The sequence below is a fragment of the Meles meles genome, chromosome 1 (assembly GCF_922984935.1).
Source record: "Meles meles chromosome 1, mMelMel3.1 paternal haplotype, whole genome shotgun sequence".
NCBI lineage: Eukaryota > Metazoa > Chordata > Mammalia > Carnivora > Mustelidae > Meles > Meles meles.
The window spans coordinates 144,298,340-144,311,521 of record NC_060066.1 but is presented as its reverse complement, the minus strand read 5'-3'; the positions used below and the strand labels follow the sequence as shown (position 1 = coordinate 144,311,521).

Genomic DNA, 13,182 nt, shown 5'->3' with positions numbered 1-13,182 from the left:
GGTTCCTGCATACCTGAACGGTATTTAGCTTATTTGCTACATCTTGCTCATTGAACTTTAATCACAATTGCTCTTGTTTTGGTTCTTCAAACATACTAGGCTCTTCCTAGCTTCTTATATGCAGCTGTTTCTGCATAGAATGTTTCTTTTTGGCTCTCTTCACCCACAATAATCATTCCTAATTTATTAACTGCTACTTATTGTTCAGTGTTACCTCCCCTTTCCTACCCCCTCATATCAAGCCACTTTACTGAGGTGTGATTAACATAAAGTAAATTGCAAAATACATAAGTCAGTTTAAGGGATTTCACATGTTTGTGTGAGGTATAATTGACCTCAGTTTCTTCATGTATAAAATAAGGATCAGAATTGTATATATCTTATAAGATTATAATGATTGAGTCAATATAGTCCAACACTTATCATGGTGCCTGGCACATACTTAGCATTATATGAATTTTTGCCATTATTATTTTGGAGCTCTTCTATTAGAGCACAATAAAGATGATAAGAATAAATATTTCATCTCTTTTATTGGATAACTACAATGATATGAATTTTCTCCCAATATATCTATAAATTCAAGGCAAACCTAATGACAGTTCAAGTTTACGTTAGGTTTTTAGAGAGACTCAACAAATCTAATCCCAAATGTATGTGGCAGAAGGGGGACTTGCTCTATTAAATCTAAGGACACATTACAAAGCTATAGAATAAGAACAGTGTGATAATCCAAACAGACCAGAGAACAGCCAACTTTTCCTGTAGAAGAGCCAGAGAATAAACATTTTAGATTTTGCGAAGCCATTGGTCTTCTTTGCAACTACTCAACTGTGCTTTGTAGTACAAAAGCAGCTATATGTAAACAAATGACTGTGGCTGTGTGCCAACAAAGTTAATTTATGGGCACTGAAATTTAATTTCACATATTTTCACGTGTGACAGAACCTTTTTCTTTTTACTTTTTTCTACAATTAAAAGTTTAAAAACTGGCTTAGCTCATGGGCCATACAAATATAGATCCATTTGGTTCATCAGGTGTAGGTTTCTGATAACCAAGAGTGGACCGCTGATATAGACCATGTATAAATGAGAACTTAAATAGAATTGGTTGGATGTTTTCTGTTTGTTTTTGAGATCGACTGTCTGCCTTTCTCCACCCCACCCCAAGCTCTAGCAGGTTTCTTTATCCTCTAGCTGTTGGTTAGTGATATACAAAGGGGAGGTAGGTGGGAGATAGCCCACTCGTAGTGCAAGCAGAAAGGGAACATATTGTTGTTAGTGAATTTTTAAAACAATAATAACACTTTTTTCATCATTGTATACTGGCAATTCTAAACAATGTCAGTGATAAAACAGTCTTCCCCATTAGTGTTGCTATTATCACCCTTATTTAGTTGGGTTTGGCTAATCCAAATCCAGGATGTTTCAGACATCCTGGCAGGGGACTGGGGGTCAGGGAAAGACTGAAATTTATAGCAGATTCAGGATGCTATGTAAGCCACCTTGTTATTTGTACATTATGACTGAGCAACGATAGTAACCAATAGTTAACAAAGGAATCTGTGGCTGGTAGAGATGCTGTATGGACCCTCTGGTAACCCCCTGTAACAGAATCACAGCTTTTATCCATAAGGTTTTGAAGATAAGCCATCCCTTTCTTTGTCATGTGTAATTTCCCATCTAGAATGCAGTTCTGCACTTGGTCTGGTTAAAACTGAAAAACCAACCTTAAGACATCAAATGAGTACGTGTCCTGAATTACCCACTATGAACTAGGGGATATTTGATCAACTGAATCATAAAATTGGATGTGCAGCAGCAGCATTCTCCTCCTAAATGAAAAGGGGATATATTACAACTGGGTACTACCAGGTCCAGAGAGAGCAAACAAAATATGTAAGCAGCCAACTAAGATTTCCATGATACCTGCTCAACTGCTTTACCTCTGTTCCTGCAGCCTAGAGAACGCCCTTTACCAGTATGGTGGAAGGAAAGCTCAGATCTGATTTGTAGATAGATCAGCACTGAATGTCACTACCCACTAGAAGTGAATGGCTGCTGCATTAAAGCCTGAAAGATATTAGTAAAGGGAAATCCTCCCAGTGGGCAAAATTTGAGGCAAGCCACATATATGGGCAATCCCTATATCCATGTCTGGTTATTTGCAACCAAAAAGCCCTGGTTGATACTCTGGAGTCCTAACTGCCTTTTGGAATAGCCCTGAGTATGCAAATTGCCTCAAAATCTGGCTTTAAGCGCCCTACATTCTTGTCTATTCCATGTAGAATCAGTGACTTGACATCATGCATAATCCTTCACCCATACAGCCAATAAAAACAGTGCGGTAGATTCTAGCAATAAGGCTTAGGGTGGCCTCAAATGAAATCAGTATCTTATTTATGCTGATTATTTCCTGTATTGGCCTTCTCTTAGTCATTAACTTATGGTCCTTTAAGCATGATATCACTATTGAAGAAGGGTGTAGAGTTGTTAGAAAATGTCTATTTTTTTGGCTAGAACCTAGCAGCAGGTAACAGTCACTTGTCACATTGCTGTTTTCATGCCTAGAAAACAATTCATATTTTAGAAACCTAAATCAATGTTTTCATTCCATGGAATTTTCAGTCCTTTCTGGGAAAATTCAGGTGTCACATATTGCCAAAAAAAAAGTTGTTTGTCACATAAACCATTAAGTAAACAGATATAAAACATAATTGATAACTTTGGCCTGTCATTAATGTCTGATGATTACCTAATATACTGAATTATCTGATATTTTTATTAAACACATCCTGGTGTTTATTATCCATATCTGGAATGAGTATCTGAATTAATAGTATTAGCCAGACAAGAAATGATTCCCTCTTCCCAGTAATTAAATAAATCTCTTTCCTATTAGAAGTATTTACAGCTCATTTTTTTTATACCATCCATCCACATATGTACCACCTCCATGATCAAACTTGTGTTCAGCAGCAAGAAATATGATATGTTTTGAAATCTGGTTATCTTTGTTTTCAACTCTCAAAATCTTACCTAAAGTAGTAAGGTAAGATTTACTATAACATTTCCCAGTAAAACTTAATCCACAAAAAGACTCTCAGACCAATTCAATAAGCTCTATTGTTTTAAAAATCCCCAACCTCATTTTTTAAAAAAATTTATTTATTTGTCAGAGAGAGGGAGCACAGGCTGACAGAGTGGCAGGCAGAGGCAGAGGGAGAAGCAGGCTCCCCGCAGAGCAAGGAGCCCAATGTGGGACTAGATCCTAGGACAGTGGGATCATGACCTGAGCCAAAGGCAGCCGCTTAAACAACTGAGCCACCCACGCATCCCCCCCAACCTCATTTTTTAAAAAATATTTTATTTATTCGTTTGACAGAGAGAGAGAGTGAAAGCACAACTAGGAAGAACACAGGCAGGGAGAGGGAGAAGCAGGCTCCCTGCAGTGGGGAAGGTCCCCGCAGGGCCGGATCTCAGGACCTATGGCAGATGCTTAACGGACTAAGCCACTCAGGAGCCCCCGCCCCACCCAACCTCATTTTAAGACTAGTATATGGTGAGTCTGGAGAGCAGCATGAAAATGAGAGTCCAGGGCATAAACACCCTTAAAGAATGAGATCTCAAAAGAAGGAAAATCCTTTCAACCAGACTGTTGTTAATGGCAGACAGAAGTCTATAAAATATCTATTTTAATTAAAACATCAGATTGCTATCAAAGTTTTCTAGGTCTTAACCTGTTGCTCTGATGTTTTTACATATTGCCTCCCAAACAAATAGAAACCATGTTTAAACTCCTTTTCAGATAGAATCTGAAAATTCTTTTTCACCTTTTCAGGTGGAATCTGGCTGTATTACTTCTGAAATAATGAAATTGGCTAGCTCATAGTTTCTTTTTTTTTTTTTTTAAAAGATTTATTTTTTTGACAGATAGAGATTACAAGTAGGCAGAGAGGCAGGCAGAGAGAGAGAGAGAGGAGGAAGCAGGCTCCCAGCCAAGCAGAGAGCCCGATGCGGGGCTTGATCCCAGGACTCTGGGATCATGACCTGAGCCGAATGCAGAGGCTTTAACCCGCTGAGCCACCCAGGCGCCCCTAGCTCATAGTTTCTTAATTTAATTAACTGACTAAGTAACTATTTCAAAGGGAGATGTGTCATCATAGTGAAAGAAGAATATTAGTTTGGGTTTGAGCTTAGGTTTAGTATCATGCTACATTTAAATAAACAAGTAGGATTGATTTAGTACTTAACAGAAGAAAAACAGGTCCATAGAAAACCACATCCAAATAGCAGAAATGTAAAAGAGTAAATATTACAGGGTTCTTGAAAGTACCTGGTTTATTATTCTAATGTTTCAAGTGAAAACACCAAGTTAGATTAAAAAAAATCTGGATCATGAGGACATTAGGGAAGGAAAGAGGAGAAATGGTTAAATGAAGACAAAATGGGATTTTTAAATTTCTGATCAAATAAATAAGATAGATTTTTACATAAAAATCAGGGAGAAGCTATATTATTGCATCACCACTTGATGAACACAGGAAATAGTCACACAATTTTTATAAGATACTGAGGCTGTAAAGTAAAGAGAAAACGAATTTTGGCAGAATTTCCACTGAGTTACTGCCAACCCTTAAATGTGCCAAAGGTGGCACAAGTTATTAAATGAACCCAAGACACAGCCACATTGTGTAGTCACTCAAATTTTGCTTCATTGTGGTTCTTATTTACAAGCTTTTATATGTGCAAAAATGTCATGTATTACTTATAATAAGAGTCATCGGATATAAAATATCCAAGAGAATATACTCACACATTCCCTGAAGATCATAAACACAATTCCAAAACAACTTTGTTGTTGGCTACAACAACAAGCTTTGTGGTTGGCCAGTGGTTGGCTAATCTGAACCAGTATCAAAACTAAGAAAGCCAAAATATATATGGTCTACCCAAGAGATGTGTATAAATAAGGAAAAGTAAAAAGAGATTCATTCTACTCACAGGAAGTCCCTGTTTTCCTGGTAGCCCAACTTTTCCAGAGTTTCCTGAAATGCCATCTGCTCCATGGTATCCTTGCATGCCTTTTGGCCCAGGTAGGCCAGGAAGACCCTTGGTAATAAAAAATTACATGGATTATAAAGAGATGCTGTACAAATGTTTAAAGGACAAATACCTTTATATTTGGAAGAGAGATATTTACATTTTTAATACCGTGCCCTAGGATAAATTTTCCTGTTTCCTGAATTCCCTTTTGTATTCAACAGATCAGCTACCTGTCTTTAAATCCCTAAAGAGAAATGCCAAGTTAATAAAAAATTACTGTATAAGCTTTTCAGTTTCAGTGTAATTCTCTCATATTTTTCATTGTCCTGGCCTCTGCTCTATCCAGCTATGGAGAAAAGTAAGCTATATGCACCTGTCAATTTATGATACAACAGTATTTTACCATCTGCAAAACCTCATATCCTGTTACTTTCTCAAGAAGTGTATTATGGTTCTTTCTGTTGCCACTCTGAACTACATAATTATATGACTGCATAAAGATCTGAACGTTTTGTTTCTACTCTTGGGCAAGTGGGTTTTTCTGTATGAATCTCTGATCTGTATGTGCTTTTAATTTATATTCATTTTCTTTTCTTTTTTTGAACCAACAGAGGCCACCTAAAGTAGGAATCCAGCCCTTGGCTATGGAAGACCAGCAGGAAGAAAGTCTTTGCTAATAAGCCAGTCAACACATATTTGGTTGGCCAGAGGAAACTGATGGCTAAGGTAAAACTAATCTTTGTTCTGTGATGAAATGATTTGAAACATTTTCTTCTAAGACTTTCTGTTCTGTTTGCCAGGAAACTGAAAGGATGTGTCCTTCAATTACAATCCAGCTCAAGCTTTTTATTCCTGCTTGAGGATCTCTGACCTTTGTCACTAACCATTTAGTCATATTTCAAGTTCCCTGTTTTCAGTCATGATCAGAGAGCAGGATGAGTCCACAGAGAGAGCTCCATAACACCGGAAAATAGCATCCTTCAACTACAGAGACTTATACTTAAATAGCAAGCCTGGTTTTGAGCTAACGGTCATATTTTGTTCCCTCTGTGTTCCAGCTTGGGCTTAAATTTTTTTTTTGAAGACAAGCTGATTTATCCAACACTTGTCATAATTGGCCCCAAACTTTTCTGCTTGCTGAAGCTGCCAATTCTATTTAGAAAAACAAAGACGAAAAGGGCCTGCTACTTACAGGAATCCCAGGTTTCCCAGAAGGACCAGGAGCTCCTTTTTTCCCCCTAGGACCCTAAAAATGTGAAGCACAATTGTCACTTAATTTTAATAAACTTCACTAAGCTGAAGGCATAGAAAAGAGCCCTGAACCTGGGATGCTGCAGCCAGTCCTGCCACTGGCTAGCTGTATACCACTGAGATTGCCCGGGAGCCATTTTCTTTATCTGAAAACAAGATAATTTGACCAGATAATCTATGAATTTCCACTTAGGTCCAAATCCTAGGATTTAAGAATTTAAATCTTGGCTCTAAAAGGGAACTGAATATTATCCGATAAATGTTCACGTTTTCAGATAGGGCCTTTGTCTTCTCGTTGAATGTGGCTAAGTGGTTTACTAATTTCATAAACATTTATTGACTATTTTGAATGTGCTAGAGATGCAAAGGCAAAGTGTCTTGAGGCCAAGACATTCACAATGTCATATAAGACATGAACCAATAGCCTAAAATGTGCTTATCTGGAAGCAGAGAGAAGAACATACTTGTGAATCAAAGAAAAGATATTTATTTCCCACGGAACTCTTTGTTTTTCCATGTGTGAGATGTTTTAAATCATAATTGATTCAGCAGTAACTGGTCTGCCAGGATAGTTAGGAACTTTGCCCTTTGAGAATCATGCCATTATTCTGATGATATCCTAAAATTATTTTAAAAAGAAAAATGTGGAAAAGAGTGACCTAGTTCACGAATAAGAAAAAGAAGCATATTGTCATTACCAGACACATTTCTCAGAAGTCACTGAAAGTTCTCACAAACAGAACAATTCCACCAAAATGGGATGTTAAGTTATTCAAATTTAAAGGTAAATCGTGCCAAAGATTCAACTTGACAATAATAACAAAGTAAATAATTTCATAACATATTATATCCTCTGAAAATGATCTTAACACTTCAAGAAGAAATAGTACATGCAGTTATAAGGAAAAAAAGGACATTTTTTGTAAGAAATAAAAATACAACTTTGTTGGAATTTGATAATGGGGAGATATATGTAATAAGAGTTCTACCTCCAGCTTGGAAAACTAATTTACTTGCATTAAAAATTCACTAATGTAAAGTCCTTCTAAGGGTAAGGAAACCAGGAAAAGAAACAGTAGATGATCTGACTTAGCTAAAGAAGATGCAATTCCTAATCCATTCATCTGTTGATGGACATCTAGGTTCTTTCCATAGTCTGGCTATTGTAGACATTGCTGCTATAAACATTCGGGTACACGTGCCCCTTCGGATCACTATGTTTGTATCTTTAGGGTAAATACCCAGTAGTGCAATTGCTGGGTCATAGGGTAGTTCTATTTTCAACATTTTGAGGAACCTCCATGTTGTTTTCCAGAGTGGTTGCACCAGCTTGCATTCCCACCAACAGTGGAGGAGGGTTCCCCTTTCTCCACATCCTCTCCAGCATCTGTCATTTCCTGACTTGTTAATTTTAGCCATTCTGACTGGTGTGAGGTGATATCTCATTGTGGTTTTGATTTGTATTTCCCTGATGCCGAGTGATGTGGAGCACTTTTTCATGTGTCTGTTGGCCATCTGGATGTCTTCTTTGCAGAAATGTCTGTTCATGTCCTCTGCCCATTTCTTGATTGGATTGTTTGTTCTTTGGGTGTTGAGTTTGCTAAGTTCCTTATAGATTTTGGATACTAGCCCTTTATCTGATATGTCGTTTGCAAATATCTTCTCCCATTCTGTCAGTTGTCTTTTGGTTTTGTTAACTGTTTCCTTTGCTGTGCAAAAGCTTTTGATCTTGATGGTATATATACACAATGGAATACTATGCAGCCATCAAAAGAAATGAAATCTTGCCATTTGCGACGACGTGGATGGAACTAGAGCGTATCATGCTTAGTGAAATAAGTCAATCGGAGAAAGACAACTATCATATGATCTCCCTGATATGAGGACATGGAGAAGCAACATGGGGGGGTAGGGGGATAGGAGAAGAATAAATGAAACAAGATGGGATTGGGAGGGAGACAAACCATAAATGACTCTTAATCTCACAAAACAAACTGGGGGTTCCTGGGGGGAGGTGGGATTGGGAGAGAGGGAGTGGGCTATGGACATTGGGGAGGGGAGGCGAACCATAAGAGACTATGGACTCTGAAAAACAACCTGAGGGTTTTGAAGGGTCAGGGGTGGGAGGTTGGGGCAACCTGAGGGTTTTGAAGGGTCAAGGGTGGGAGGTTGGGGGAACAGGTGGTGGGTAATGGGGAGGGCACGTTTTGCATGGAGCACTGGGTGTTGTGCAAAAAGAATGAATACTGTTACGCTGAAAAAATAAATAAAATGGAAAAAAAAAGAATACAAAATGATAAAGCATAAATAAATAAATATGTAGCCTGAATAAAAAAAAAAAAAAAGAAGATGCAATTCCTAGAATTATTTGATCTCTAAAATATATCTTTTAGAACAAAATAAGGAAGTAAAATAAATAAGATGTTAAATATTGAAAAAATTGTTATTTCAGTTATCTCTAATAGCACTTATTAAATAGTATATGAACTGTGAAAATATTCAGATATATTAACAAGAGTGTTTTTTTCCTTTACAGTATTTGTTTTTAGGGAAAGTGATAGATCTGTTCTAGATTTTAGGTTTTCAAAATAGACTATTCCTTAGTTTATGAATTTCAAAATAGTCCTCTGAAATTCATGGTGGAGTAACAATTTGAGGATATAATATTCTGGGAAGAATATATTTTTAAATGCAAAAGCCTGATTTTTAAATATTTAAAGTCTATATTTGATTACCAAAAACCAAGTGGACAAAGAATTCAAGTCATACATTTTGCCATAAAGAACAGACTTAGGGGCACCTGGGTGGCTCAGTGGGTAAGCCGCTGCCTTCGGCTCAGGTCATGATCTCAGGGTCCTGGGATCGAGTCCCGCATCGGGCTCTCCGCTCAGCGGCGAGCCTGCTTCCCTCTCTCTCTCTCTGCCTGCCTCTCTGTCTACTTGTGATCTTTCTCTGTCAAATAAATAAATAAAATCTTTAAAAAAAAAAAAAAGAACAGACTTAGAATTATAATAGTATAAGAGAAAAATTTTCCTATTTAAGGGGATATAAAGATCTTCAAATTGGAGAAATGTAAGAAGAGAAGTAGAAGAGAAGCAAGATGGTTCGGCTCCGATGGGAGTCTCTGAGACGGGCCCTTCACACTTCGCTCTGTCCTCATGTCCTGGGATGGGTAGAAGGAATGATACCCTCAGAGAAGTGTGGGGATTTGAGCACGGAGACAATAGCTAGGGAGAATAAAGTCTTCATTTTGAAGTCCACATAAACTGCATTGAGTGTCAGCAATAGAGTAGAAATTTCTGCATGAGATGTGTAGGCCGGTGGGCTTGAGAAAGTCTGAGTTCCCCAAGCACCTAGCATGGTATAGGAATTAGCAGAATGTATTTCCACAGGGCCAAGAATAGAGCATAAAGCCTTTAAGGGCCTATGTAAGGAGACTTTGTACCTTTTCTATACTCAGAAAATAGCTATACATGTCAGCATGGGTTGAAGAGCTTCTTCTGCAAGGAAGGGTCAAGGTAGATGTCAGCATGGATGATGAGTATTTCAGTGTATACTAGGGTGGACAGATCACTAAAGACCACACTCACCTTCCATTCCTCTTCCCCACCACTGCTACCCAGAATGTAACTATGAACTTGACAAGGGAGTGAATAGGGAAAACTCTAAATCCAATGTAGGATATTTGTGTGGCTGGAGTTAAAGGCACTCAATTGATTAGATTTCTATCATCAATTAGATTTCCTTTTTTTTTTTTTTTTTTTTTTTTTTGGTCTTCAACCCATTAGGTTTCTACTACCAGGCAGGCTGGGCAGGACAGATGTTAATCTCTATTATAAAGAACATAAGAAACAAAGTTATATTTTTAGTATACCTGATTTTATGTCTTATGGTTCAGACATACTACACATATAAGTAAGGGTTTTACTTCAAATGTTTGTATAACAAAATGAAAACAAAGAGATTCACATATCAACACAGACTGATTACATTTTTGGATCATCATTATGTAAGGGATTATTTCAGAAAAGTTAAATGTTCTGCGCTGAAATCTACATGTATGGGTCTATTATTATGAAAATCAGAATGTTATTCAGACTTGAATGGGCATCAGGAAGTAGCTCCCTACAGAATAACATGAAAGGGAAAGTATGACTATAAAAATTATTTTTAAACTATATTTTGCTACTTGTAATAGGACACTTGTGGCAAAATCTGTCTATTCAAGACAAAAAGTATTTAGCAAACAAAACTATAGTCTGCTGTTTTGAGATGTTCAATTCAGGAAGGAGTTCTCTATTACAATTATTATGATCATACTCAAAGGAAGTAGGCCAGCTAGAAAAAACATAGTCTTACAATTGAGATTTTAAATGTATAAAGATCAACAAAGTGTAGAACATTGATATTTTTTTAAAAATTGTACATTAAAAAAATCTCAAAGTGGAATTGTTGACTAATAAATAAATCAAGAGCCAAACATTATTAAACATTAATCCTATACAGAGCTGGTCTATTTCAATAGGAAATTATAGATTTGGGCCAAAGACAAAGAAAATATTTTGTCGTATAAGGTATTGGTATATGACTGAGTTGCTATCTTACGACGGAAAAAAAGTCACTCTTTAACCAATACCCAGAATTCAAACATAGTATTCTAATGATACTTTTAAACTTCTTATTCATATTATTTTATTTAAATATTAAGTACCCCATAAATGAACAAATAGACTTTTCTGTTCTCATAATAGGAAAGGCAAATGAACTCAACCTGTAGTCTTTGGAGTGAACATAAAATTGTGCTTTCTCTTTTGTTTGGCTAGTTTTGAAAATCAGAATGGCCCATTTGAAATTAGATCCATTTAAAACAGCTTTCCGTTCATGGAGATTGTACCAGTTTATAGGCTCCTAGAGAAGGTAGTCTAATTCTTTTGATGAAAGACATTTTAAAATGTGTCATTATAGTCCAACCCTTGTTTGTTTTTTATTTAAGTGAAACTGAAAAACAGTTACCTTGATACATTGTTAGTTCTAACTTTGTTAGAAAGGATAGGTTTACAATCAATACACACAGATTTAGTTTGACAATAATTACTCTTTCCCTCTTCTTCTTTTTTCTTTACCAAGAAATTTCAATTCACTGAATCTGGAATTTTGTTTTGGAAGAAAAATAAGATTTTGGCTTGAGTCTTAGTCTTTGAAAGCCATTATAGGACAGTTCACTATATTTGAATTAAAAAAGTCTTTGAAAATGTAGTGATTGTGCAATTGGCTTTGGCTTGTTCTTTTTCTTTATAGTTGCCCACTGTCTCATGCATGAGAGTCTAATGAATAAGTTAGTTGGTTAAGATTAATCATATTTTCCTTAATTTATAAAAGATTTCAAAGTAATAGCAGGCTTTTGTATAGCATTGGGAGTCAGGAAATTTCTAGCATTGGTTCTGTTAACTAATTCTGCGATCTTAGGTAACTCAGTCTCTCTGAGACTTAAATTTCTTCATCTGAAAAAGAAAGGGTGATCCAGATGATTTTAAAGGGCCATTTGCAACCCTAAAAAACAAATTTGAAGCTTTGCAAAAACAAGATGACAATTGGACAAAATCCACCTGGCCACTGAAGGTGTCCCTAGTGAGTAATACATGGTCAATGATAATTCTTGTAGCAATTATAATTACTTTAAATTCTAAGAGGGTTTTTAATGTAACTTGAACTGTATGCCAGCATTGCCCAAAGCAGGATAGAACTAATTCCCTTGAATTATACAGAAATTCAACTATGGTTCCTCAGCATTTTTTGGCTCTAATACCCGGGGAGATTTGACCATGTCAGCTGGAAATGTAGTTGTCTAATAATATTTGAATTGCATTGGTATAATTTTAATAGATACCAGCAAATATTTCAAAATTTCTTCTTCCTGACATATGTCAAAAAAGAAAAAAATATTGAGAATATGAAAGTACTAACTGTAAGAGATTAAAAATTTTAGGTTCAAACTTAGGAGAGCATTTGTATCCTTAGGCACTTAATGCAAATATAAGGAAGTCAAATGAAAGCAGTCGTAGTGTTCTAGGCTTTTTCCACTATTTTTTCCAACTTGGGTATTAAAAATTCCAATTAAATGGGACAATTACCTTCTCTCTCCACATTTTTTCTTGTTAAGCATTGCCTTCAATTGGATTTTTTTTTATTTGTTAGTTCTTATTTATTAAGGAAACTCACAGGAAGTCAAAACTTGAATATAGTGATGACTATTCAAAATGGCTTTAGGTGAGTGAGCACCTATGAAATATCAGATTCAACCCCATTTTACTACTGATTTCCACAAGTAGGAAACACAAAGTATGGATGAAGACTTAACAAATTAGGAGAAACGTGGTCTCAAATTGATTGCTTTTTATCCATTCTCACCTATTTATTATTAAAATACAGTATGTTTTCTCAAGAATTTAAAACCAATAGCAAGTGAAATCAGAATGCTTTGAAAAACAAGGTAGCCATGAACTGATAGTACAAATTACAAAACAACGTATAAGGCAACAACCTTCAGTAAGGCTGAGGCAACATTTAACAGTACACAGGAAAAAGACATGTCTAAATGCAATAGCTAATACATTTGTAGTTTATTTGATAACAGATAATTGGCTTGTCATATGGAAAAAATATTTTACATCAACTGTGAATCTGTGTCACATAGTCAAACTATTTCTATCCTTAACCTTATTACAACTACATAGGTTTGACTGATAGGTTTTCACTTTTCAGTGCTGGTTATAAGGATTATTGCTATTTTTGCTTGAAACCCCAAGGAGCAACCATTTGTTTTGGACAACTTTAGGCAATTTTCACAAAGCCAGAAAAGGCTGCTGATAAAGGGAAACTGGGATT

At 36.2% G+C, this 13,182-nt stretch overlaps 1 protein-coding gene across 1 annotated transcript in view; it reads right to left on the bottom strand.

Moving 5' to 3' along the window:
* The window catches only part of COL24A1 (collagen type XXIV alpha 1 chain), a 395,306-nt gene that overhangs the window by 63,332 nt on the left and 318,792 nt on the right, over positions 1 to 13,182 (bottom strand). The window contains exons 47-48 of the mRNA XM_045980771.1: positions 6,239 to 6,292; positions 5,005 to 5,112 (exon numbers count right to left, since the gene is read on the bottom strand). Of these exons, the coding sequence (XP_045836727.1) occupies positions 5,005 to 5,112; positions 6,239 to 6,292 (162 nt within the window). The remainder of the gene's footprint in view (positions 1 to 5,004; positions 5,113 to 6,238; positions 6,293 to 13,182) is intronic.